This window comes from Coffea arabica, chromosome 3c, assembly GCF_036785885.1.
Source record: "Coffea arabica cultivar ET-39 chromosome 3c, Coffea Arabica ET-39 HiFi, whole genome shotgun sequence".
In the NCBI taxonomy this organism is placed as follows: domain Eukaryota; kingdom Viridiplantae; phylum Streptophyta; class Magnoliopsida; order Gentianales; family Rubiaceae; genus Coffea; species Coffea arabica.
In genome coordinates, this window is record NC_092314.1 from 42,112,073 (window position 1) to 42,139,493 (window position 27,421).

General features: G+C 40.1%; 3 protein-coding genes across 3 annotated transcripts; all 3 read right to left on the minus strand.

Moving 5' to 3' along the window:
* Positions 1 to 7,287: 7,287 nt before the first annotated feature.
* On the minus strand, positions 7,288 to 9,541 carry LOC113735988 (uncharacterized). Its single transcript, XM_027262944.2, has 6 exons — positions 9,494 to 9,541; positions 8,830 to 9,127; positions 8,581 to 8,728; positions 8,008 to 8,266; positions 7,575 to 7,908; positions 7,288 to 7,418 (listed from the first exon to the last, which is right to left on the minus strand). The coding sequence occupies exons 1-6, from the start codon at positions 9,539 to 9,541 to the stop codon at positions 7,288 to 7,290; spliced, it is 1,218 nt and encodes a 405-aa protein (XP_027118745.2).
* Positions 9,542 to 11,366: 1,825 nt separating this feature from the next.
* On the minus strand, positions 11,367 to 12,668 carry LOC113735989 (uncharacterized). The gene has a single exon (XM_027262945.2). The coding sequence runs from the start codon at positions 12,666 to 12,668 to the stop codon at positions 11,367 to 11,369; it is 1,302 nt and encodes a 433-aa protein (XP_027118746.2).
* Positions 12,669 to 21,356: 8,688 nt separating this feature from the next.
* LOC113735991 (putative late blight resistance protein homolog R1B-17) lies at positions 21,357 to 27,221 on the minus strand. The gene is made up of 2 exons (XM_072082780.1): positions 22,072 to 27,221; positions 21,357 to 21,725 (listed from the first exon to the last, which is right to left on the minus strand). The coding sequence occupies exon 1, from the start codon at positions 27,166 to 27,168 to the stop codon at positions 22,111 to 22,113; it is 5,058 nt and encodes a 1,685-aa protein (XP_071938881.1). The 5' UTR covers positions 27,169 to 27,221; the 3' UTR covers positions 21,357 to 21,725; positions 22,072 to 22,110.
* Between the last annotated feature and the right edge of the window lie 200 nt (positions 27,222 to 27,421).

Below are 27,421 nucleotides of genomic sequence, written 5' to 3' on the forward strand. Positions count from 1 at the left end.
ATATTAGAATGACCATTTATTAAAAAATAGTAGTAATGTATAATTGTGCTTTTCTTTCTCTTTTTTCTTTTGGCTAAAATCACTTTGTCTATTAAAATTTCTTGTAAGATACAAAGTTCAAACATTTATAATAGGTACAAGTTATGACTTTCCTTCCTTATTCATATCATAGAGTAGGCATTTGATTTTCTAAAATTTAAAGTTCTTAACTTTAAAAAAAGTATCAAGGTTTTAACTTGATAAATATTAACTACATTTTAAGTTAGAATATACAATTATTTTTTATTTAATATAATTTAATTAAGAAAAAAACAAGAATATATTTTTTTTTTGCAGAAAAGGAACTAATTTGTTTTTTTTTTCTTTAAAGCTTTAGTAACAATTAGTTAAATGCAAGAAAAAATAAATTATTAAAGGCACTAATTGGCTTTTTCCTTAAAGCTTTAGTAACAATTAGCTACATGTTAAAAAATTATTATATAGTAAAAAAAAAGAATTTTTTTATGTAAGAAAATGTTAGTTGGAAACAATTCTAATTTTTAATGAATTCTTCTCCCATCCAAACAAAGAATTTGGAATTCCAAATGAATTATGTATCAATTCTATGCATTACCCAAACAAAAGAATTCCAATGTTTTGGAATTCCAATTTATAGAATTCTAATTCTATAGAATTTCAATTCCAATTCAATTCCAATTCTGTAGAACCAAACGCACCCTTAATATATTTTGCAAGAATTAGAATACGTTGAATAACTTCTCCCCAAAGGCCGCATGTTCGTATACGTTGTATTACATCTAAACACTAATGGCTTTCCTTCCCTTTTTTTTTTTGTGTTTTGGGAATTATCTTCTCAAATTGCTTCTTTAAAAGGGAACCATTTCATGTCTTCACCTGCATACCTCCCATTCCCTCCTCATCTGTTCCACCATAGAGGGATGGATAAAGAGATGTACCAAACACTCCATGAACCAGCGCAAATTCCTTTCGATCTCATTGTTGAAATCCTTTCACAGCCTCCAGTCAAGAGTCTCTGTTGAAATTCAAGTGCGTTTCAAAATCATGGCTTTCTATAATTTCAAGCCCTCATTTCATCAGAACTCATCTCAGAAAATCTTCTAACGACGAAGAGTATAACTATTATAGGTTCATTGCACATTGTGATGGCTCACTTTCTACTTTCAAGCATTAGTCGCTTCATTCTTTACTGCAAGAGCCAGTTACTCATGTAGCCAACATGGACTGCCCTGTCACAACTACTCTTATTTCAACTACAATTGTAGGTTCTTGCAATGGGTTGATTTGCATCATCATAGATATGAATCAGAAATACATATGGAACCCATCTACCAGAAAATGTAAGAAACTGCTTGATTCGGGTTTTACAAGGATGCAGCGCAGCTACACAATGTACGGCCTTGGGTATGACGCGACTAATGATGACTATAATGTGGTAGACTGACAGGTGTCGAACCTGTGCAATAATAATAAATAGAACCTAACTACCACCAAAAGTAGCCAATAATTAATTTTAGGTACTGGAGCAGGGACTCTAGGTGTGCAATGGGTTACTTGATTCACCCTGTTCCCGAAGAGTTTGCTTAATCCGATATACCCGAATTAATTATCTGACTAAATTTACTAACTAGTAGACAGTGGCAAGCAGGGTCGTCTCCTCAGGGAATGGAGAGATATTTATTCCTTTCCGAATCAAGACAAATGGGGATGTTCACGATTAAATGCTAAAAATAAAGTAACTGCAGAAAATAATTAATTTAAAGAAATAATTGGAGAAACTCTAGCCAAGAGTACACTTCAGAAATGGTTCATGCACTGATCATCGAATCACAGATAATTCCAACATTTATTAATAGATTGGTTATAGTTGTCTCGCACGCGCTAAACAACCAACCATTCCTTAATTTATCGATAGCTAAGGTACGACCGTTAGCTATTTCTCTAACCCAAAAACAACCTTAGATACGACCGTAGGATTTAATTTCTAGATTGCATTAATAATTAGAAAGGCCCAATCCTAACTAACAAACACGCTACGAGAGTTTGTTTAAACTAGATCGTATGCTCCCCTGACATAAACCCAATTACGCCAGTTGCTACTAAGGTAGAGATAACGAACAATTACGGATTCAATTACCTCTATTTAGCAAAATAGCCTACGTGAATAATCAATTATTGCGCACTAATCAATCATACATAAGGCTATAACAATTAAAATCAGGGAACATATAAATACCAATAAATGAAGAAAATAATTAAAAACGGTTTAGATCTCACAGTAATCGTTGAACCAATTCGTCAGTTGATCCCTCGGCTAGAATTAGGGGCTTAGTTCCCCATAATTAGAGAACAGGCCATGCGTGGGAAGTTTGGAGAAATTGTTGGATTTGCTCGTTCGATTTCGGCCAACAGAATGAAGAACGGAACGAAGGGAATCTATTGCTTCCAATCACAATCATGCGATGGAAACCTGATGCTCTCTACCAATCCGGTCCAAGCTACGGGAAAAGCAAAGATCCGCAGGTCCACAATCGCGACTGGACTTCCACTCGCTACCAAAGAAAGGAAAAGTCAACACAGCAGCCCTTCCTCTCAATGGTTTACAATAGCCTACGAGAATGTCTTTTTCTTATTCCTTCCATTCGGTCACAATAAAGACAAGCAATTCCCAAGGTCACAAGCAATGGCCTTTTGTCTCCTTATTGCTTACGAGAACCACGGCCAACCCAATTCAATTGATAGATTGGAAAATAGCAATTGCTCAAGTCAACAGAAGATGAAAAGCAATACTAGAAAATGTCAACAATGGTGGCTTTGTTCTCCCCCCCCTTTACAAAGCTGCGGGGGCCGCCTTTTAAACGCATCCCCCCTAAACCTAAGTCACGCGAGAATACTTAATTCTTCCTCGGTTGTGGTCCCCAGTTCCAGGAAGGGATTTTTTCCTTTTTTGGAAATTGTTCTTTTTCCCAAAATTAAAACAAGACTCTCTCAAAATATAATAAAATAAAATCTATTACAATTAGATTTCTTCAGTTTCTCAAACGGGCCCCACGTACGATGAATCTTCTAAAAGTGGAATTTAAGCACTTTTCATCATCCATTCCTGCAATTAGCATCAAAACAAAATATCAGTAGAATCCATCCAATTAATGAAAATATTTAGTCAATTAATTGTGCAATAATGCCCAAAATACCCACTAAAAGGCATCCTATCAATCTCCCCCACACCTGAACTATGCTTGCCCTCAAGCATAATTAACTCAGAAATGCAATAAAGATACTAAGCAAACCACAGCAGTTCATACCAAGAATGGCATTCCAAATTTCCCAATAACCTCATCGAAATCAGAGTATACCAAATCAACAATTCTCACCATTTAAAGTGCACTCAATCACTCCAAAATGTATATGAGATGTATATAAGATAACTCTCAGATCAACACAATAGAATGACACTACCATACGCTTGCTCATATATCATATCTCCACCACTTACTTATGAATTTAAATGCAGCAATCAAGGGACTTTAAAAGGTTGTAATGGGGATAGGGTGAGAAGGTAGGATAAAGGGTGTAAAAGTATAAAGAAAGTGCTCAGAAATTCATTACACAGATTCTTGCACATTGGGAACTTCAAGGCACCTCAACCATCCCTCAATCGGAGTAAATTAGCACTTGCCACAACCTTCGACTTTTTCTTTCTCCTCTTTTTTTTTCCCTTTTTTTTTCTTCTTTGAATTCAATTTTGTACCATAACTCCCAACCAGCACCATAAGAATCAACTTTACTTGCTGATTTCCTGCCCTTTGTCTTCTTTTCACCTTTGTCTCTTTTTTTCTCGTTTTTCTCTCTTTTTTTTTTCTCAATTTCATAGATAGGTGTAATGCCTCTCAAATAATACTCCAAAATTCTGTATAGTGAAATCAAAGCACTGCTTCACATAAGGTTCAAAAAGAAAGTCTAAAAAGAGGCTTTTCGGCTAAAAACTAGGGTCTCAAGCGAAGAATAGGAGTTAAAGCTCAACTTGGCTCCCTAATGGTAAATAATCCAAGGGTTGGTTTTAAGAAAGTCCAAAAATGGCTCATTCCTAAGTGCCCTCTCATTCAATGCATTAAACCCATTTAAATACAGTCTTAACATGCATAACCGAGCAAGTTCTAGAATGACAAACCATGTGCACTAATCACTCAATCAAACGAAAAATTAAAAATTAGGCCCAAAAATCGCACAAGTGGTCAAATTTATGTCAAGTTCAGCATATTCATCAATCAATTCATCATCGAGGAAAATAGAGCACCCCATGGTATGAACTTGCTACTTATACTCGTATCTCAATTGCATTCATCACCGTTTAAAGAAGAAAACTACCAAGGCAAGGAAAAATTTAATCAGTCAACTAAAAACACAGCTAAAGCATAGTTAACCCTCCCCCACACCTAAACCTTACATTGCCCCCAATGTAAGCAAAGAAAGATCAAAACAGAGGTATTGGGCAACGATACTCCCCTTAAACGGAGGAGGGCAGAAATGAATCATGGCTGTGGAGGGAAAGGCGGGCGGAAACCCACGTGGTGGAGATATTGTGCCAAATTCTAGGCCATCCCGCCCATTTGGCGTTCCATCCGCTCCATACGAGTATCCATGTGCTGCATCTGGAATCGAAAAGCTGCAAGCTGGCTATCGGCGGAGGAGGACTTTGGAGGCGCCGAAGAAGACGGTCCGGGGGCATCCGTGGAAGGACCATCGGCCTTCGGGTCAGCGGATTTGGAAGCTCTGCGCTTCGGAGGAACGGAGATTGGCCCCGGAGGGCAAACTGGAAAGCGCCATTCACCTGTCGCACAAGACCCATTTTCTCCAAACAAACCAAATCAAGGGGTTCCATAATACAAGCACGATGTAAATTATGATTATTCAAGTCCAAAACCCTAAGATTTACAGCCAACTGAGTGATAAATGAGTCTAAGATTAATGGCTTATTTTTCTTACTTAGCACAGTTCGGAGGTGGAGGGCAAACCAGCTACCCAAATTGACCTTAGTCCGAGTGACCATGCACCAAATGAAAAAGAACTCGAGTTTGGTCAGAGTACCCGAGCTATACTTCCTACCTGAGAAACTATAGGCCATGAATCTATGTAAATAACGGTAGGCGGCGCTCTTAAGATAAGAAGCCTTAGACTGACTTGGGTCATAGCAGTGTCGGTCAACCGATAAATCTCTCCAATGACCAATGTAATGAGAGAAAAATGGCTCCGTGTACTCGCACACACTGTGCATATACTCCTCACTCTGAGAGTAGGGAACATCAATAAACCCAAGAGCCAAATTAAACTCAGTGATAGATTGGTTGAACTCTCTACCCATTAATCGAAACCTCACTACCCCAGGAGTGGTAACGGAGAATTCATCAGAAATATTAAATTCAAAAGTAGCATAGAATTCCCACGTGAGTTCAGTAAAAGCAGGTAGATTGATAGAAGCATAGCGAGTCCAACCTACGTCAGTCAAGTGCTGCGTGACCTCATCCCTCAGGTTTAGCATATCAAGTGTAGGGCCATGGATATATTTACAAGAAATTATCTTCCTTGTGCAAGCCGAGGCATACCGCTCCTTGTCGGCAGCCCGGGTGAAGGTCAAATTGCCGCCAAAGTGGGCCGGAGAGGAGATATGAACCTCCCTATTCCGCCCAAGGCGAGTCCGGGGTCCTCTTGACCCAGTCGATGGGGCAGGTCCCCCTAAGGGGATCGTAGGCTGTGGGGTGGAGGTGGAAGGTTTGCTCTTACCCTTATTTTTTGGTTTAGTCATTCGAAATCAGAGGGCAAGGTGGGGGCAAGGAAATGGTATTTCAAAGAGGTCAACAAACAGCCAACAAAGCAAATGGCAACTAAATATAGCTTCCAATCACAGACAAATGCAGAAACGGCCGATGAACACACCCCCAAAAATTAATTAAACCTGTCAGCAGCAAAATTTTCCCCAAATACTACAAATTCAACCCCAAAATCAAGTAATTAGGTAAACACAGCAATTTTTCCCCAAAAATTAATTAAGCAGGTAGTCAGAGTAAAAACATCCCCCAAATATCACCGGTTGAGTACAAAATTTCACAAACAGACCACAATGAATCACAGATATATTACAGCACCCAAAGAGCACAAAATCTCTGTCCTCAGCTAGCAAATTAAAAGAAATCTGGCCTCAGCTAATAAAGTAAAAATCTGTCCTCTGCTAAACAAAAATTAAGAATCTGGCCTCAGCTAAGTGACAGGAATTTGAAAAAGAAGTCACCGGAGTTTTTTTGTTTGACTGGCCGTGGGTGACGGCTGGCGCTAAGGCAGAGGTGACGGCTGGCGCAGAGGGCGCAGTCGGCGCCTGGAGTGTGCCTGGCCTGCTGCTGGGATGACAGGCGCGCAGGTGCTCCTTCGCTGCTGGTCTGCGCGGCCGTGGGCTGTGGTCCGCGGCTGCGGCTGCTGCTCTGGAGCGGTGCGCCTGAGTTGCGCGAGGGTCGCGACTTTCGCCGCTACTGGGTTGCTCCTGGCGAGGAGCTGGAATCGAGCACGATGGGCACGCGCGCGGAGCGGCTTGGAGATCGCGCAGCTCCCTGAGCTGGCGGCTGTTGCTGGCGGTGCTCCGGCTGCGCGCGAGCTTGCTGGTGGACGACGGAGCGGTGGTGACCGTAGAGGGTGGACGAAGGCGGCGGCGGCGGTAGCAGAGGTGCGGCGGACAGCAAGTGAGACACGGCGGCCGTGCGGCGTGCAGGGAAGAAGAAAAAGAAAGAAAAGAAGGAAGAAGAAGAAAGAAAAGAAAGAAAGAAAGAAAAAGAGAGAAAGAAGGAAAGTAGGGCTACGGGTCCTTTAAAATATATTTCTTTCTTTTTGAATAAGGGCAATTTCGTCTTTTTGCCCTTTTTTTTTTTTTTTTTGGTAAACGAAGAACTCCTGTCTTAGGCGTGGGCGCGCCTAACTGCTATAGAGTTCTCAGAACAATTCTCGGAAATTGAGTTCCGTCAGGCGTGACCACCTAGCATGGGCACGTTCAACTGCTATAGAGTCCTCAGAACAATTCTCGGAAATTGAGTTCCGTCAGGCGTGACCACCTGGCGTGGGCACGTCTAACTGCCAATTTCCTATCACCAAACATCAAACTATTAATTGACACTAACACTTAACTAAAACTAAAAAAAAATGTATGAAAACTGAAACAAATAGTCTTGGGTTGCCTTCCAAGTAGCGCCTTTCTTTAATGTCTTTGGCTAGACATGGCCAAAACCCTCAAGCAAGATAAAGTGGATCTTGGAGGTGTACAACTTCTACTTCTTCAACAGCGAATCCCTCATAATAAGGCTTGAGACGATGGCCATTCACCACGAACTTTTTCTCCGTTTTTAAATTTTGGATCTCCACTGCACCATAATGAAACACATTAGAAACGACAAATGGACCAATCCAACGAGAACGCAACTTACCGGGAAAAAGTTTAAGCCTCGAGTGATACAAGAGGAGTTTTTACCTCACTACAAAAGATTTTCTGGAAACCTGCTGATCATGAAAGATTTTACTTTTTTCCTTATAGATCGTGGCATTTTCATACGCTTCATTTCTTATCTCCTCTAACTCTTGTAGCTGCAATTTCCTTTGGACCCCTGCTTCGTCTAATCCTATGTTACACTGCTTCACTGCCCAAAACGCCTTGTGTTCGAACTCCACGGGAAAATGGCAAGCCTTACCGAAGACAAGTCTATACGGAGACATCCCAATCGGCGTCTTATACGCGGTGCGGTATGCCCACAGTGCATCTTCTAACTTTAAACTCCAATCCTTCCTATCTGGGCGCACCATTTTCTCCAAGATTGATTTGATTTTCCTGTTTGACACTTCGGCTTGACCGTTTGCCTGCGGGTGATACGGTGTGAATACCTTATGGAGCACACTGTATTTTCGAAACAGGGCTGTGATAGTCTTGTTACAGAAATGTGTCCCTCTATCACTTACCACAGCTCTTGGCATTCCAAAACGGATAAAAATATTAGATTTTAAAAACTCTGCAACCACTCTAGAATCATTAGTACGGGTGGCCTTGGCCTCCACCCATTTAGAAACATAATCAACCGCAAGTAAAATGTATAGGAAACCAAAAGATGAGGAAAAAGGACCCATAAAATCTATCCCCCAAACATCAAAAATTTCAACAAACAACATGGGAGTTTGAAACATTTGGTTCCTACGAAAAATATTCCCCACCCTTTGACACCTATCACAGGACTTGCAAAATGAATACGAATCTTTAAAAATGGTAGGCCAGTAAAAGCCATTCTCTAACACTTTGCGAGCTGTTCGCTTGGGCCCAAAATGCCCTCCACATGCAAATGAATGACAGAAATTTAAAATAGAGTGGAATTCACCTGCACTTACACATCTTCTTAGAACTTGATCCGAACATTGTCTCCACAGGTACGGGTCATCCCAGATGTAATATTTCGCATAACTCTTCAACTTGTCTCTCTAGCATTTGGCCACCCTGCAGGCAATTGATTAGTTACTAAGAAATTTACTATATCAGCATACCAAGGTGTAGATAAGTTAATGGCAAGGAGTTGCTCTTCTGGAAATGCCTCTCTCAATGGTTGCTCCTCTTTATGAGCAAGCAAGCGACTCAAATGATCAGCAACTAAATTTTCTGCCCCACTCTTATCTTTAATCTCCAAGTTGAACTCTTGAAGGAGCAGGATCCATCTGATAAGTCTTGGTTTAACATCTTTTTTTGTCATTAAATATCTCAAGGCTGCATGATCAGAAAAACTATTACTTTTGTACCTAACAAGTAAGGTCTAAATTTTTCTAGTGCAAAAATCACAGCTAGCAATTCTTTCTCTATTGTAGAGTAGTTGAATTGAGCTCCATTCAACGCTTTGGATGCATAGTAGATTGCATGTGCAGCTCTGCCAATCCGTTGTCCCAGCACCGCTTCCACTGCATAATCACTCGCGTCACACATTATCTCAAATGGGAGGCTCCAGTCTGGAGGCTGGATAACAGGTGGTGATGTCAATGACTCTTTCAACCTGTCAAATGCCACCTTGCACTCCTCGGTGAAGTCAAATACTACATCCTTCTACAACAGTTTGAACAAGGGCGCTCCAATTTTGGAAAAATCTTTGATAAATCTCCTGTAGAACCCTGCATGACCCAAAAAGGAACGCACCTCCCGTACACTTTCGGGGTAAGGTAAAACAGAAATAATATCGACATTTGCTTTATCCACTTCTATACCCCTGGCCGACACTACATGCCCTAAAACAATGCCATGATCCACCATGAAATGACATTTTTTTCAATTTAGAACTAAATTTGTCTCAATGCATCTCTTCAAAATTAAAGTTAGATTATCCAGGCATTCATCAAAACTATCCCCATACACACTAAAATCATCCATAAACACCTCAATAATCTTTTCTACAAACTCAGAAAATATACTTACCATACACCTCTGAAAAGTAGCTGGAGTATTGCAGAGGCCGAAAGGCATCCTCCGATATGCAAAAGTACCAAAGGGGCAAGTGAATGTAGTTTTTTCCTAGTCCTCTGGTGCTATCGCGATCTGGAAATAACCTGAGAAACCATCAAGAAAACAGTAGTAGACACGACCAGCTAACCTCTCTATCATCTGATCAATAAAAGGTAGAGGGAAGTGGTCCTTCTTCGTCACAGCATTCAAACGCCGATAGTCAATGCATTGGCGCCATCCTGTGGGTTTTCTCACCGGGACCATCTCACCCTCTTGGTTCTCTTCAACGGTTACTCCCGCTTTTTTCGGGATTACTTGCACTGGGCTCACCCAAGAACTATCTAAGATGGCGAAGATGATCCCCACTTCTAGAAGTTTAAGTATCTCCTTCTTCACCACTTCCATCATCAGTGGGTTCAATTTCCGTTGCGCCTGCCTCACTGGTTTTGCATTCTCCTCAAACCGGATCCGATGCATGCATAAAGAGGGGCCAATTCCCTTGATATCTGCTACGCTCCACCCAATCGCTTCCTTATGGTCTCGAAAAAGACGAATAAGGTCATCTTCTTGTCTTGGTGACAGGTGAGCAGATATGATGACTGGTAACGTCTCATTGTCTCCGAGAAATGCATACTTCAAGTGCTTCGGGAGAGGCTTGAGCTCCAACTCAGGTGCCTGCACAATAGAAGGCAACAATTTTGCCTGAGGAGTTTCTGGTACAAAGAGAGAAGTAAGCTCATACCTTGGGGAGAGTGGTGGGAGCGAATGCAGTGCTTCAACTGCACGGTATAGCTCATCACTTATTTCTACATCAAGAGTTGCTCCCAACTCGAGATGTTTGGCCAATGCCACTTCCAGTGCATCGCCCCTATTCAATTCAAATGTGTCCTGTACAAGAGATTCAATAATGCTCAAAGCAAAAATAGAGTTAGTCTCATCCGGGTTTCATCGCATCAAAAATATTGAAATTTACAATTTCACCATCAAACTCCATCGACAAAGTACCATCATTCACATCTATTTTCGTCCTAGCAGTGCTTAAAAATGGTTTACCTAGCAAAATAGGTGACGGATTTAATGCCTTTTCATCTCCCATATCTAAGACATAGAAGTCTGCAGGAAAAACTAACTCATTGACCTGTACCAAAACATCTTCAACTAACCCCTCTCGATAAGCATTGGTACGGTCTGCAAGTTGAATTATAATACCTGTGCCTTTTAATGGGTCAAGATTAAGAGAAGCATAGATTGTCTTAGGCATAACATTAATTGACGCCCCCAAATCCAACATTGCTTTCTTAATTGGGGTACCTCCTATCTTGCAGGGGATGGTGAACATACCTGGGTTTCCACATTTTGGTGGGAGTTTCCTTTGAAGTATAGCTGACACGTTCTCTCCCACCGCCATTCGTTCATCTCCCCTTAGCTTCCTCTTGTGGGTACACAAGTCCTTCAAAAATTTAGCATATTTCGGTATCTGCTTGATTGCATCCAACAGGGGAATGTTGATCTCCACTTTCCGAAATACATCCAAGAGCTCTTTTTCCTTCTCTACCTTCTTTGCCTTTTCCAACCTGCATGGAAAAGGGGGTAAGTTAGAGTTAGCAGTGAGTGGATAGGTGAAGATTACTTTAGAATCCTCACGAACACGTCCTTCCTCCTCAATTTCCTTTTCTATCTCCTCTTCACTGTTGCCTTTTGAGTTTCCCACTTTAGGCCCTTCCAGTTCCTTGCCACTCCTCAGCGTCATGGCACTTACATTCCTGGGATTTACCTCAAGTTGCGATGGCAGTTTCCCATAAACGTGGGACTCCAAGCAGTTAATGGCAGTTGCCAGTTGACTTATTCAAGCTTCTTGGTCCTTCTTGTCCGCTTTGATGTCCTGCTGGAGCTGCGCGGTATTTGCTGTCAAGGATCTGATCTCCTGATGAAGCTGAGTAGTAGTCGTGGCCAGGCTTTTGACTAGGTCCTCCAAGGAGCTTCCTGAATTGGAGGATGAGGGTTGAGATTTTGATTGCCAAGGCTGGTGGAATCCTGGTGGACGATTCGGGAATGAACTTTGTTGCCTGTTCCCATAACTGAGATTGGGATGGTCTCTCCAACCGGGGTTGTATGTGTTGGAGTACGGGTCATACTGCCTGCGGGGCGCGGGCACGCCTCCGGCCATATTTACCTGTTCCGCCCCGCCCTCTTGCAGAATGGGGCACGTATCCGTACAGTGGTCCATGCTAGTACAGATTTCACACACCTTTGCTCGCGGTGTGTCTCTCATGGCCAATTGCCTAACAGCAGACGTCAACTCTGACAGTTGCTGCTGGATGGATGACGTCTCTACCTCATTGACTCTACAGGTAGGATTGCTCTCACGGAAGCCGAACTGCTGAGAGTTCTCTACCATGGCTTCAATAAGCTCCCACGCTTCCCTCGGTGTCTTGTTCACCAGGGCTCCTCCACTCGCAGCGTCAATAATACTCCTGTCAGTTGACTGGAGCCCCTCATAGAAGTACTGGATCAACAGTTGTTCACTAATCTGATGCTGTGGGCATCTAGTGCACAACTTGTTGAACCTTTTCCAATAATCGTACAATGACTCTCCGGAGTACTGCTTGATGCTGCATATTTCCTTTCTTAAACTAGCAGCCCGGGATGTGGGGAAGAATTTTTCCAGGAATTTCTTTTTCAATTGTGCCCACGTGATGATACTACCTGCAGGTAGGTAGTATAGCCAATCTTTCGCTGCATCCTTGAGAGAGAATGAGAAATCTCTAAGTCTTATTTGCTCCTCAGTGACCCCAGGAGGTTTCATGCTAGAGCAAACTATTTCGAACTCCTTGACATGTTTGTGGGGTTCTTCACCAGAAAGACCATGGAACGAAGGTAAGAGGTGAATCAATCCCGATTTCAGCTCGAAGGAGGTATTCTCAGCCAGAGTTGGGAACGTGATGCACAAGGGTTGATGAGTCAGCTCTGGGGTAGCCAGCTCCCTTAATGTCTGGGTGTTGGCCATGCTAAATTCGTCTTCTATTGACTCGTTTGCAGAAAATAAGCGCCCTTCTTTTCGTCTCTTGGTCTCTTGCCTTCGCCTACGCGCTGCCTTCTCAACCTCAGGATCGTATACCAGTTCACTTGTGCGAGAAGAACGGGGCATAAACTAGCAAAAATACCAAGAAAAAGAAAAATAAAATGAAACAAATAAAAACTGAATTAAAAAAGAAGCAAATAATTCAAACGCCAGTCCCCGGCAACGGCGCCAAAAATTGACAGGTGTCGAACCTGTGCAATAATAATAAATAGAATCTAACTACCACCAAAAGTAGCCAATAATTAATTTTAGGTATTGGAGCAGGAACTCTAGGTGTGCAATGGGTTACTTGATTCACCCTGTTTTCGAAGAGTTTGCTTAATCCGATATACCCGAATTAATTATCTGACTAAATTTACTAACTAGTAGACAGTGGCAAGCAGGGTCGTCTCCTCAGGGATTGGAGAGATATTTATTCCTTTCCGAATCAAGACAAATGGGGATGTTCACGATTAAATGCTAAAAATAAAGTAATTGCAGAAAATAATTAATTTAAAGAAATAATTGGAGAAACTCTAGTCAAGGGTATACTTCAGAAATGGTTCATGCACTGATCATCGAATCACAGATAATTCCAACATTTATTAATAGATTGGCTATAGTTGTCTCGCACGCGCTAAACAACCAACCCTTCCTTAATTTATCGATAGCTAAGGTACAACCGTTAGCTATTTCTCTAACCCAAAAACAACCCTAGGTACGACCGTAGGATTTAATTTCTAGATTGCATTAATAATTAGAAAGGCCCAATCCTAACTAACAAACACGCTACGAGGGTTTGTTTAAGCTAGATCGTATGCTCCCCTGACATAAACCCAATTACGCCAGTTGCTACTAAGGTAGAGATAACGAACAATTACGGATTCAATTACCTCTATTTAGCAAAATAGCCTACGTGAATAATCAATTATTGCGCACTAATCAATCATACATAAGGCTATAACAATTAAAATCAAGGAACATATAAATACCAATAAATGAAGAAAATAATTAAAAACGGTTTAGATCTCATAGTAATCGTTGAACCAATTCATCAGTTGATCCCTCGGCTAGAATTAGGGGCTTAGTTCCCCATAATTAGAGAACAGGCTATGCGTGGGAAGTTTGGAGAAATTGTTGGATTTGCTCGTTCGATTTCGGCCAACAGAATGAAGAACGGAACGAAGGGAATCTATTGCTTCCAATCACAATCATGCGATGGAAACCTGATGCTCTCTACCAATCCGGTCCAAGCTACGGGAAAAGCAAAGATCCGCAGGTCCACAATCGCGACTGGACTTCCACTCGCTACCAAAGAAAGGAAAAGTCAACACAGCAGCCCTTCCTCTTAATGGTTTACAATAGCCTACGAGAATGTCTTTTTCTTATTCCTTCCATTCGGTCACAATAAAGACAAGCAATTCCCAAGGTCACAAGCAATGGCCTTTTGTCTCCTTATTGCTTACGAGAACCACGGCCAACCCAATTCAATTGATAGATTGGAAATTAGCAATTGCTCAAGTCAACAGAAGATGAAAAGCAATACTAGAAAATGTCAACAATGGTGGCTTTGTTCTCCCCCCCTTTACAAAGCTGCGGCGGCCACCTTTTAAACGCATCCCCCCTAAACCTAAGTCACGCGAGAATACTTAATTCTTCCTCGGTTGTGGTCCCCAGTTCCAGGAAGGGATTTTTTCCTTTTTTAGAAATTGTTCTTTTTCCCAAAATTAAAACAAGACTCTCTCAAAATATAATAAAATAAAATCTATTACAATTAGATTTCTTCAGTTTCTCAAACGGGCCCCACGTACGATGAATCTTCTAAAAGTGGAATTTAAGCACTTTTCAGCATCCATTCCTGCAATTAGCATCAAAACAAAATATCAGTACAATCCACCCAATTAATGAAAATATTTAGTCAATTAATTGTGCAATAATGCCCAAAATACCCACTAAAATGCACCATATCATAGACATTTCTCACGCTCTTGATCTTGCGAAGATTGAGACCAAGGTTTACAGTATGAAGACTGATACTTGGAGGAGGATTGATGATTTTCCGGGTCTTTTGCCTTTCTATAGTTGGGGAAAATATGTTAATGGAAAGCTCCATTGGGCTGGATATAGTGGTGACAAGGACAGAGGGATTATTTCTTTTGATTTGATTGAAGCAGAGTACAGAAAAGTGAAGCTTCCGACTAGGGGGAGAAGGAGCTTGGAGTCCAACACCAGGAGCATTGGGAAGATGCCTTTGTGTGACTTATGAGTATCACAATTCAGGTACTCTGGATTTATGGCTGTTAAAGGAGTATGAAATGAAAGAGCCCTGGACTAAGGTTCTTCATTTTCCAAGATTCTGTCCTCGCAATCCCATGCCATTGTGGATTTCGTTGAGTTACCCCAAAGTTATGAACATGGAATATTATATTGCTCAGGTGCAACCATCTATGTGGATTGCCTTGTTTCTGCAAATGCAAGTGACAAAGAAGAATTGGAAACGTTAAAATGAAATCCTTCGCTATTTGACTCATGATGTATTGCTAGAATTATAATCTTGCTTTATAGTCAGTTTGTTTGGATAGTAGATTATTTGGCCAAATATATTTGCTGACATCACCATTACAATTTCTAATATAATTTTTTATCTTTCCAATTATCTTTTCATCTCACATACATCACATTACAAAAAGTGCTACAATAATTATTTCAAATAATACCCTATCCAAACAAACGTAGTGTTTGTTAACACGATGCCTCTGGAACAAACTTTTGTTATCTTCCAAATACTCTTTTAGAATTTGTTGGCTGCTTAACATTTGATACTTGATAGTAATTAATGTTTTGCTAGCAATCGGTTGTAGCAGCTGAATCAACTTGTAGTCACAAAATCAAGTCATATTGAACCAATGAGGTATTGTATAGTGGCAAAGGAGTAAGGGGTTTCAAACTTTCAATTTAGAACTTACAACTCCGTGTGTTTGAGTGGATTCTGGCTCGATCATTGGTCCGATACCTCCTTGGCAGCCACTGAACACAATACTGAGCCCCAATACACTTGAAAATTATACACGCTCGATCTAGAAGTAGCTTCTTGACATGTTTGTCATAACACTAAGTTTGTATAATTTCTCATTGGGTTCATATTCACAATTAAACAATTGTGTGGGCACATACAAATAAAACTTAGGACAAAGTACACTTTACCCCTTATGATATAATTAATTTTCACATAACCCCTCTAGTTTTAAAAACTATATATAATCTCTTCATAGTTTGTATTAAAGTGTCAAAGTAATGGAAATGATCATTCATAACGAAACCTATAAAAATATCGAAATTATCCTTGTTTAAAAACTGAAATAGTTTAAGTGACCAAAATATATAAACATAATATGCATGATACTCTAACCCCATTTGATTTTATATTTTATCATATAACCCCCTTATATTTTAGTGCTCTACCATATAACCCCCTTATGATTTTCAATAGATATATATAATCCCTTGTGGTTAATAAATAATTTTTAATTTTATATAAGAGTATTTTTGATATTTTAGTTGACTCTGTTATGAATTGCAAATTTCGCCACTTCGACACTTTAATCCAAATGTGATGGGATTATGTATAACTTTTGAAATCATACGAAAATTATGTAATAAAACACTAAATCACAGTGGAATAAATTGTAGGGCCTGTTTGGCACCCTAGTTTTTTACCAAGTTTTTTAGCTACTAGTTTTTTAACAACTTTTGCTACAGGAACCCCAAAAAACTTCCCAAAGTTTTTTATTTACATACTTCAAAAATCTATACACAAAAAATTTTCCAAAAACTTTTCTTCCTCCCTCACCCAACCCACCACACCAGCCACCACTTCCACCACCTCTTCCGGTGCCGGTCACCTATTCCGGCGCTTGTAACCTCAAAAAAAAATTTTGAGTCCCTCATCCTCACCCCCTCCCCTCCCCTCCCCTCCCCCTCCCCCTCTTGCTAGGTGCGATTTGGTCGCGCGACTAGATGGCAAAGGGGGAGGGGGAGGCGGCTGCGATCTAGTCGCGGTCTGGTCCCAGATCGCAAAGCAGAGAAAAGGAGGGTGGCGGAGAAGGGAGAGGGGAAGAGGGGAGGGGAGGGAGAGAGAGAAAAAACAAAAAAAAATGCACAACTGCCGGCCTTCCTCGGGCGTCGGAGTGCGAGGGAGAAGGGAGAGGAGAGGGAGAGGAAAGAGAGAGAGTGGGCAGAGGGGCTGGCGGGGGAAAGGGGAGGAAAGGGGTGACGAGGGAGGGGGGGAGATGAGAAAAGCAAAAAAAAAAAAAAAAAAAAAAGAACAGAGGTGCTACTGGCGGAGGTGCTGGAGGTGGGAGGCAGAGGAGAGGTAACGGGGAAGGAAGAAGAAGAAGAAGAGGAGAGGAAAGAAAAGAAAAAGGAAAGAAAGAAAAAGAAAAAGAAAGAGAAAGAGAAAAAGAAAGAAAAAAAAGAAAAGGAAAAAAAAAGTTTTTCACTCTACAAAAATTTCTACAAAATTTTTCACATTCCAAAAACTTCTACAAACACAAACTTCTATAAAATTTTTTCAAAAACTTCTACAGTGTACTACAATAAAGTTTTAGACAAACTCTCAAAAAACTCAGGTTCCAAACAGGTAGGGCCTGTTTGGAAGTGAGTTTTTTGACCAAGTTTTTTATCTATTAGTTTTTTAACAACTTTTGCTACAGGAACCCCAAAAAACTTTTCAAAACTTTTTACCTACACACTTCAAAAATACACAAAAAAACTTTCCCTTCAAACTTTTTTTCTTTTTCCTCCCCCACCCAACCTACCACATCCTCCGCCGCCGGCCACCACCTCCACCACCACTTCCGATGCCGGTTACTATTCCGGCAGCCAGTTCCGGCCATATACAAAGTTTTTTTTTCTTTCCCTCCCCCCTTCCCTTTTCCCCTCTGCCTCCCCTGCCCCCTTCCCCCTCCCCCTTTTAGGCAGTTTTTAAATCCTTCATTTTAAAACACAAAAAATGAACATGGAATTCCAAGAATCGAACGAGCAAAATCATAGCCCAGAAAAAGCAAAAAAGGGGAAAAAAGTCCAGAATGGAGGAATTTGACATCAAATTCAAAGTGATGGTTTCCTTATTCAACTGGATGCAGAAGAGCAAATCCTCAGTGACGAAGCGTTCCAAGTTCCGTAAATTCCTCGATGCTTTTTGCCGGAAACTGGGGGACTATTTTAGCGCCGTCCGCGGGGTGGCAGGAGGAGGGTGTCGTGTTGGAGAAAGGCCAGGGGGTGGCAGGGGAGGGGGTTGCGTAGGGGAGGTGGCGGGAGAAGCTGGGGAAAGGGCAGGGGAGTGGCGGGGGAAGGGGGTCGCGCTGGCAGAGGAAAGGACAGGGGGGTGGCGGGGGGAGGGGGAGTGGCGGGAGAAGTTGGGGAAAAAGCAGGGGGTGGCGGGAGAAGCTGGGGAAAAGGCGGGGGGTGGCGGGGGGGTCAGGGCAGGGGGATGGCGGGGGGAGAGGGTCGCGGTAGCAGAGGGGGAAGGAGCACAGGGGGTGGCGGGGGGGAGGGGGACACGGTGGCAGAGGGGGAAGGGGCACAGGGGGTGACGGGGGGGAAAGGGTCACGGTGGCAGAGGGGAGGTGGCGGGAGGAGAAGGGGAAAGAGAGGAGAGGGGTGGCGGGTGTGAGTGCTGCTGGGAGGTAACGGGGAGGAAAGAAAGAATGAAGAAGAAGAAAAAGGAAGAAGAAGAAGAAGAGAGGAAAGAAAAGAAAAAGGAAAGAAAGAAAAGAAAAAGAAAGAGAAAGAGAAAAAGAAAGAAAAAAAAGAAAAGGAAAAAAAAAAGTTTTTCACTCTACAAAAACTTCTACAAAATTTTGCACCTTACAAAAAAATTTTTCACCTTATAAAAACTTCAACAAAATTTTTTCAAAAACTTCTACAGTGTATTACAGTAAAGTTTTAGACAAACTCCCAAAAAAACTCAGGTTCCAAATAGGTCCATAAAATACCTCCTGTGAGGGAGACACTCCCAAATTTACATCTTAAATTATTCAAAATCGTCACGAGTTACGGTATCCCTTTAAAGTTATTGAGCTTGCTGAAATGAGTCAAAGTTATTCTACAAACTTGGCAAGCATTCTACAAGTCTTAGCAATGTATTATAAAAGATTGGTATGTATGGCTAAACGGGATCCTCTGTCCATTATATCTATTCATTTTTTCTGTTCAATGCAAAACTACGTAGTTCCACTTATTATATATCGCTGATGTGGCACATAACATTAGGTACATATTTAAGGGATGTTTGGTAAATGTGTTTCAAATTCAATAATATCCTAATTGTACCCATAGTCTTCTACTTTGAAATTTCACGCCGCATGATTCAAATGAGATTAGGCAAGCATTTGAAGATGAGATTTTTGAATTTGTCAGAGTTTCAGTTACGTGCAGTTATGTTGATTCAGAAAATAGGCCATCCATGCAAAATTAAATTTGAAACACATTTAACAAACACCCCCTAAATATGCATTCAATATTATGTGACACATCAACAGTATTAATAAGTGAAACTACGTAATTTTACATTAGACAGGAAAAATGAACTGATATAATGGACAGAGAGTCTCGCTTGATGTATGGTTGCTAAGCCACACAAGGTATGCATGTTGCTATTTTTCTAAGAACGTTGAGCAAAATTATTTGTTGGGCCCTATAATAATCATATCCAAACAACAGGCCCTAAGAAATAACAAAGTCTGATGGACGATCATAACCGGATAGAGATTAAAAGAACAAGTCATGAATTGGCTAACTCAAGAAGTTTGATAACTTAGAGGAAAATTTTCATAAAAAAAAAAAATTAGAGGAAAATTTTGAGGATCACGATTATAGAAGTGAAGAGGCAATCACAAGAGAGTGACCATGAATTTTCCAGATAAAAATAACAATTTAATTTTTGTTTTCTCATGCTTTAGTGATAGTCTTTTAGTTAGCAATTTCCTTTCCAAGTCTAGTTTAACTTAATAGTCGATTAAGGATCAAGATAAAGCTTTATAGTCGATTGTTCTCAAGGTACAACTTCAATTCTAGTACTTGTAACTAGTGGAGTTTTTCTTCATTATTTCTTCGTGTTCTTCTGAATTTGCTTAATTCTTTTCACAGAACCCCAAATCCTGGCCATCAAAATCCCAAGAGATCACTATTACTGTCCCAAGTATATGCCCTCGTCATCTTCTCCTCGATGCTAAAAATGCCAACCCTCAGAGCATTCCTAGAAATGAGAATTGGTTGGGAAATGGGAAATCAATAATTTATTAAATTTGAATTTTGAATTTCATGATAATTTTTTTAAAGAAAACTTTTGACATTTTTTGTTTCATCATTAAATACCTTTTGGGTTTATTATCAAATTCGATTAATATTTGGAATCAGAAAGTGTTGGGCCAAATATTGGACCAAGAATTAGGCCTTTTATCAAAAGCAGTATTCCCTCGTTACTCTAGCAAACTTGGACATTACTACATTGAGGGCACTGGTATTGACCTATTTGTGTATTCTAACTAAGGGAATATCCCGAACAATGCGCTGGCCCAGGTCGATGTTTTTAAATATTAGATAGTTAGTTTAGTGGTAACTTTTAACAGGTGAGTAGTTTTTAAAATTATAGTGGTAACTTTTATAGTGGCATTCATTTAATTACAACGGTGTTTTTTAGTATTATTTTTTTTTCATTGGTTGTACTTGAAAGAGTGGAAAAATCAATATTTGGGGAAATGTTATTTTTTTCATTAATATTAGTAAAATCAATTTCTTTATTTTTTAGTTGTATTACTGCATTTTTTCATTGTTTTTCGATATTATTATTTTTAGTAGTTTTAAATTGTTGAAGTAATTATATTATTATTATTATTATCATGTTTAGTAATATTACTGGTATTGTTATTATTATTACCTATTTAGTAAATTTTATATACACTGACGGAGTATACACTATCACGGTTGGATATACGACATATATGCAAAATTTGAGTTTCGAATTGAAATTCGAATTATGTGTCATGCATCTAATGATGAGAGTGTATACACTGTCAGTATATAGAAGATTAATCCTTAGTATTATTAGTAATGTTATTATTAATGTAATACTAATATAGTAACAATATACTAATAATTTATTATTAGTAATAATGTACTAATAATATTATAATACAGTAATAATGTACTAATAATATATTATTAGTAATAATATAGTAATAATTTTTTATTAGAAATTATTAGTAATAATAATACTAATGATAATAATAATAATAATAATAATATTATTATTATTAGTAATAATACTAATGATTTTAGTAACCATTATAGTAACATATTAACTGATATTAAATCTCAACACAATAGCCATTACGAACTTTGATAATTAATCAGGGATTTCCTGTATCCAATTTCGAAGGATTTTTCACAGCGCAGAAGCAGGAGCAGTACAAAACAAATGTACACAACCACTACCCCCTCAAAGGTACAATACCTTTAAGCAAGGAGAAGCACCCCAAAGTACAACCCATTTAAGCAAAGTTGCACTTGTAAATCTCTCTACTGTGGAAACGGAAAGTGCTTCTTATGTATTAAGCAAGCAAGGATTTCAAGGCCACTGGTCCCAATACACATTGTCCAATCCAAAAAAATCCACCAAACATGCCAACAAATTCCTCAATATTCCACGATGAACAAGATCAAAATAATAAAAAGGTGGTCACCAATGAGCATATCCAAACACAAAATGAAGGGTGAAGAAAGTTAGTCTTTGACCATAACAAGCAATTGCATTCCAATTTCATCAAACAAGCATCTAGTGGCTCCCTGCTTCATCAGTTCATTGTGAATTCAACATAAAATACTCACTGTATGATATAAAAATTAGGTAGAGCTCAATAACTAGAGGCAATGGCAAAATGCTAGCTAGCAATCAGGGTCAGATTGCTACATTAGTTCAAAAACGTAATCTAGAATACAAAATTAGAAGGTTCCAATGTGAGGCAAAGCTTGGCAATCAACTTCTTGCTTATGGTGAACGAGACCCTCCAAAGTTCCAGCTGAGTGGTCTTCAAGTTATAGACCTGAACCCCCATTCCTTTGAGCACCAATTCCCCAAAATATCTAAGGCAAAGAAAATGCTTTCAGGTTCAAGTTCAAACAGGATTTACCAAATGAAAATCCTAGCTTAAGATGCTACGAGTGGTCCGTTGCAAAATTAGCAATTAACAGTACTAACGAGTTTGAATCCAAGTTAGCACTAGAATTAAGACAACAACGCGCAATGAGTTTCGAGAGGACAGCAAATGCCCCTTCCCGGATTTTACAGAGCTTTGCAATTTATGAAACAGCAGATTAAGTAGTTTTCGACTAGCTATATGTCTTGAAGCAAATAGAAATACAACAGGTGTCATCTCAAAAATGAATGGAGCAATTGTATGAAAAGCTGGAAATCATTAAATAGACTTACAAGTTGCTGGAAGTACAAGTAACGTGATCCAAATTGTGCTCAAGAACTCAAATTTGAACTCCTGATAAGGACTTTGATATCTCCATATTCTTCTTCAATCCTCTTTGCAGATTCTTCTGCAGATCTTCCACACCAATGCACTTCAATCATTCCCAATGTAGGTATGTTTCCAAAGTCCTCTGGAATTTCTTCAAGGTCTTTGCAATTTTGTAAGATGAGTCTTTCAAGCTTGGGAAAATCATCACAAGAGGCATTCCATTGAGCAATGTTCAGACTGTCTAAGCTCAAGAACTTGAGATTCTGAAACTTTTCTTCCACTTTCCATAGTTTCCCCACAAAGGCACCAGAAAGTAACTTGAGGACTTCCAGGTTTGGTAGTCTCCCAATTGTGGAGATATGACTCCATGGAAGGCGAAAGTTTGATAAAGTCAATTTCTTTAGATTCAAAGGAAGGTTGAACTCGCCATTGTTAAGAGGGCTTCCATAGTAGAATATCCTGAGTGACTCCAAGTGAGTTAGACATTTCAATCTCGGAAACTGATTGCAGTTTGTAGAAGAATCTGGTGATTCATAGAATATGCAACTCAATTTGCGAAGGTTTGGAAGCCTCCTTATTATCCTTTCTGCATCCTCACCACAAGAAAAAGATGGGCAGGAAAAGTTGACCAAATTTTCTAATACAGAGCTATCGCCAAGCTTTTCATCATCTGAGTCAAAAGCAACATGGACACTCACATGAAGATGCCTTAAACTTATGATGCGCCAGATAGAATTTGGTAAGCTGATCTTACCACTTAATCCCTTCACAATAAGACTTTTCAGTTTCCTGAGGTTGGCTATCGATTGTGGAATGGATTTCAAATAGCCTCCAACTGCTAAATATCTCAATTGTACCAGAATTCCAATTTCCAGGGGAAATGAAATACCCAAATTGAAGCACTCAAAATCCAAGACTCTAAGCAATTTGAAGTTGTGCCAAATGAATGAAATGTCATAAGGGCGTTTGGGTTCTGAATCTGTAGAAGCAAAGAAAACCAAAGAACGGGTGGCCAAGCCAGAAGGTTTTGATTCAATAAAGTGGCTTCTCTTCAAAGATATAGCCAACCGATAGGATGCAAATGACACGGGAGATGAATGATGGTAAAAATCAAATTCGAAACCATAATCTGTATTAGGAAAAGAAGCATATGGATTATCAGACCTGGTTATCAGCTGAAAGAAGTTCTCATCCTCGGTTTGAGACTTACAGAAATCAAGGACAAGATCGTGGAGGCGACATGCTCTAACTTTGCCGTTGGATCTTCTTTTGGAGATTATCACCAAGCTTCTGTCAATTAGATCCATCAAGAAAGCCTCGGCCACATCTTCAGAGCCCTTATTAGTTTCTGGTATGAAACCTTCTGCGATCCAAAACCGTATCAGCTTGCTGACAAGAACATCTCTGCCTTCATTAAGAACTCCCAAATATAGAAAGCATGATTTAAGATACTCCGGCAAATGTTTGTAGCTGAGATTTAAGACTTCTTTGCACCTAGCTTCGGGATTATCAATTATTTGTGAGCTCAAGTTATCTGCGATTGTTTTCCACGAATTTTGGCTTTTTTCTGTCGTTTTCAGTATACCAGCAACCGCAACAACAGCAAGAGGCAATCCTTGACAGTGGTAAGCAATTTCCTTTCCGACTCCCTGCAGCTCACTGGGGCAACATTTTTCCTTGAATACCTTCTTTTCTAACAGCTGCCAACTTTCCTCATGAGAAAAAAGGCTAAGAGAAAGAGGAGGACTGTCTGGTTTAATTTCCGAGGCCACTCTGTGGAGGCGACTGGTGAACAGAATTCGACTTCCATTTGCATCATCTGGGAATGAGTTTTTCAAGTCATTCCAAGCTCCAATACCCCAAACGTCATCCATAACTACGAGATACTTGTTTTTCAGTAACAACTTACGCAATTTATCTTGGAGATCTTCATCCCTCATTTGGCGAATCTCTTCTGTAAGCCCATGAATCCCTGTTAGAATTTCGAGCAACAATCTCCTTTTCTCATATTCTTGGGAAACAGAGCACCATGCACGAAGATGAAAGTGACGCATGACTTTAAGACTGCTGTACACCTTCCTCGCCAACGTTGTCTTGCCTAAACCAGGCATTCCAGCAATAAAAACAATATCCAGCTTTGAGGATCCTCTAGTCAGCTTGTTGAGAATTTCATTGTCTCTGTTACTGAGATCCACCACAATTTCGTCAATTGCTGATGTATTTTTTGTTGATAACTTGTCAACTGAAACCGGGGAGACATTGTTGGAATCTTGGACTTCCGCACCAGTTGTTGTCAAATGAATACCCCTGGCCTCCTCGCTAAGAAGTCTGAGCTCCTCCAGCAAATTGGCTAACCAGAAGAAATCCTGCCATTGAGCATGAACCTCAATTGAATCAACAGTGTACTCCATTTTGTATGCTGAATCAGTGACTCGATCAACAAGATCTTGTAGATTTGGATGCTTTGCAACGTCCAACTCCGAAACATTCTCAACAAATGACCTCAATGACTTGAGATGTATTTGAATCTCTTCCATGTGGTGCTTCACCGGTGCAGTTGAGGCACGATCATATCTCAGAAGTTCCCCAAGGTTTCTCCAAAGAAAATCAAAGAAATCCAGTTTGGAAGTCTTTGGAAAATTTAACTTTGGAAATTTAGGAATAATATCTGTGAGCTTTACCTTGATCAAATGCACCACATTATCTAACTGCTCAGAAAATGAAAGGTTGGTTATTTCGTCTTGTGTGTTAAGGAAATAGTATGAGAAACATGTCAGCATCCTAAAAGATTCTCCAATTGCTCCTAATATGTCCTCTTTTTCCTTAACTCTCTCATCTGACAGGATTAGTGTGATATACTCAAGCTTCCGAAGGTGGACTTTAATTTGATCTTCCCCATGAGCCATAAGTCTTTCATCATTCTTGCTCTTCAGAAGTAATAGCTCGTTCAGAAACGACTCTCCCTTGAAAATCACAATCTTAAAATGAAGTCGCAGAAGTGAGTTTTTTGCCACGGACTCTGTGATTTCCTTGCGCCTAGATGACTCAAAAAGAGATTTTTCCTCCTTGAATGTTGACTCAATCAGTGCCAACAACTTTTTCCTATCTAATCTCGTTTCTGGGGACAACTCCTCAGAATATGTACCCAGTCTTCTGGGGATTTGTCTGCAGTTGTCCATGATATCTTTATAATCGGGAAGCATGATGGAGGAAAGGGAAGAAGTGTTTGTATTGCTTTTCATGCTATGGATTTGCACCACGAGGAAAAGCTCTGCCTCGAGAAGACAAATCTTTGTAAGTAACTCAGAACACCGAGATGAGTTGTCTAGTTCATCCCCCTTACGACCAGTTGACTCGAATAGAGAAGTGATCTCTACTAGCACTGCCTGAATTTCTGGAATGAAACTTCGTGCTGTGTCCTCATCATCTAGTATATGAGTCGTGTAGCAAAAAAGTTTTAATAAGGAAGGCAGCTCTTCTCGAAAATGTCCATTTACGTAAAACAACAGATAGTGCCGAAAACTCCGTAGAAAATCCTTCAACACAAATTTCTCAGTACAGCAGAGAGCCATGAGAAAATTGAGAATGCAACCCATGAATTTGGGATTACCAGGATGAATTTCAAGATGCAAATTCACCAGGAACTCAATTTGCTGTCTTTTCTTTTTTGCCACTGACGCTGTGGTTTCCTTCCGCCAAGATGACTCATGAAGAGATTTTTCCTCCTCGAATGCTGATTCAATCAGTGCCACCAACTTTTGCCTATATAATCTCGTTTCTGGCGGCAGCTTCTCGGAGTATTTGTGCAGTCTCTCAGGGATTCGTCTACAGTCATCCATTACTGAATCGGGAAGCATACCACAGGAAAGAGAAGTAGTGTTTGTGTTCCTTTTCATGCCATGGATTTGCACCACAAGAAAAAGCTCAGCCTTGAGAAGACAAATTTTTGTAAGTAACTCAGAACACCGAGGTGACTCAATTGGAGATGCCATCTCTACTAGCACAGCCTGAATTTCTGGAATGAAACTTCGTGCTGTGTCCACATCATCTAGTATACAAGTGGAGTAGCAAAAAAGATTTAATAGGGAAATCACCTCTTCTCGAAAATGTCCATTTACATACAAGAAGAGATAGCGGCAAAAACTCCGCAGAAAATCCTTCAACGCAAATTTCTCGGTGCAGCAGAGAGCCATGAGGCAGAGAGCCATGAGGAAATTGAGAAGGAAATCCATGAATTTGGGATTACTAGGATGAATCTCAGGGCGCAAGTCCACCAGGAATTCAATCAGCTCTCTTCTCATCACCTGGATTCGGCCTGCCTCGCAATTTAACCAGTACTCACGACACCGGTTTGCAATTCGTAGGGCCAGGGATAAAACATGGCCAACGCAAGCATCAAAACTAGGCAGTCCACGTGCACGCCAACGATGTTGAGTATGTTGTAGTACATCATCCGTTGTTGCTCCCGGGATTTTACGGGCATGAGAAAATAATGAATCAAGGTAACTTTGGATGTACCCTATATTATCATACAAGGAATCTCCATCACCACAGTGATTAGCTGCCATAGTCTCGATTGCGGACACAGTTGATCGTACATATCGTAGTAAATGTGTGTAAAAGCAATCAAACACAAATGAGCTGCTGCCGCTGCCGTCTCCGCCTCTTGACCACATCATGTACAGATGGTCAAGAGCTTCTTCAACTTCAGCACTCAAGCGCATGGTTTTTGTTGCACAATCAAGGGCTAGTTCGTTTAGGGATTCTTCATCTTTTACCCGGTGATCATCCACCATCTTTTCTTCACGGAAACGAATAAGCTCCAGGGCCATCTCCTCAGCTGTAGCTTCAATCCTGAGGCAGAAGAAGTGCATATTCTTCTTCTCCTCATCTGTAGCGGCATGATCACTTCTCTTATGAGCGGATTCCCAAAGTTTTTTCAAAATATTACAATCATCTCTGACTCTTGATAGGATCTCCGAGGGATACTTTATGCATTTCAGTGCAGCATTAAGGCGATCCAAGCTTGTAGAACCAGCACGAGCGGCAGAAGCCATCATCTCCAAATTTTCTGCGACAGACAGGTTAGTATAAAGTATGTTAATGAGAATATCGATACAGTTGCAAAAAGCAGCAGCTAATAAAATTATGCTCAGAGTTCATACGCAATCTTTTTATTTATTTATTCTGTAACGTAATGAAAGATACATTAAATTAGTCAAAAAGTTAATTTTTTTTTTTATTTAGGAGTGTTCCGACCTTACACTTATTACTTAAATTGAATAATTGAAAACATTGCGGTGGAAAAGAAAA

Bases quoted from the DNA above. Each gene is read 5' to 3' on its own strand.
- LOC113735991 (XM_072082780.1), bottom strand. From the start codon at position 27,168: ATGATGGCTTCTGCCGCTCGTGCTGGTTCTACAAGCTTGGATCGCCTT.
- LOC113735989 (XM_027262945.2), bottom strand. From the start codon at position 12,668: ATGCCCCGTTCTTCTCGCACAAGTGAACTGGTATACGATCCTGAGGTT.
- LOC113735988 (XM_027262944.2), bottom strand. From the start codon at position 9,541: ATGCCTTTCGGCCTCTGCAATACTCCAGCTACTTTTCAGAGGTGTATG. The intron at 9,128-9,493 runs GTAAGTATATTT...AAACTGTTGTAG, and splicing joins CTACTTTTCAGAGGTGTATG to AAGGATGTAGTATTTGACTT. The intron at 8,267-8,580 runs GTATGCTGATAT...GTCCTGTGATAG, and splicing joins ATTAACTTATCTACACCTTG to GTGTCAAAGGGTGGGGAATA.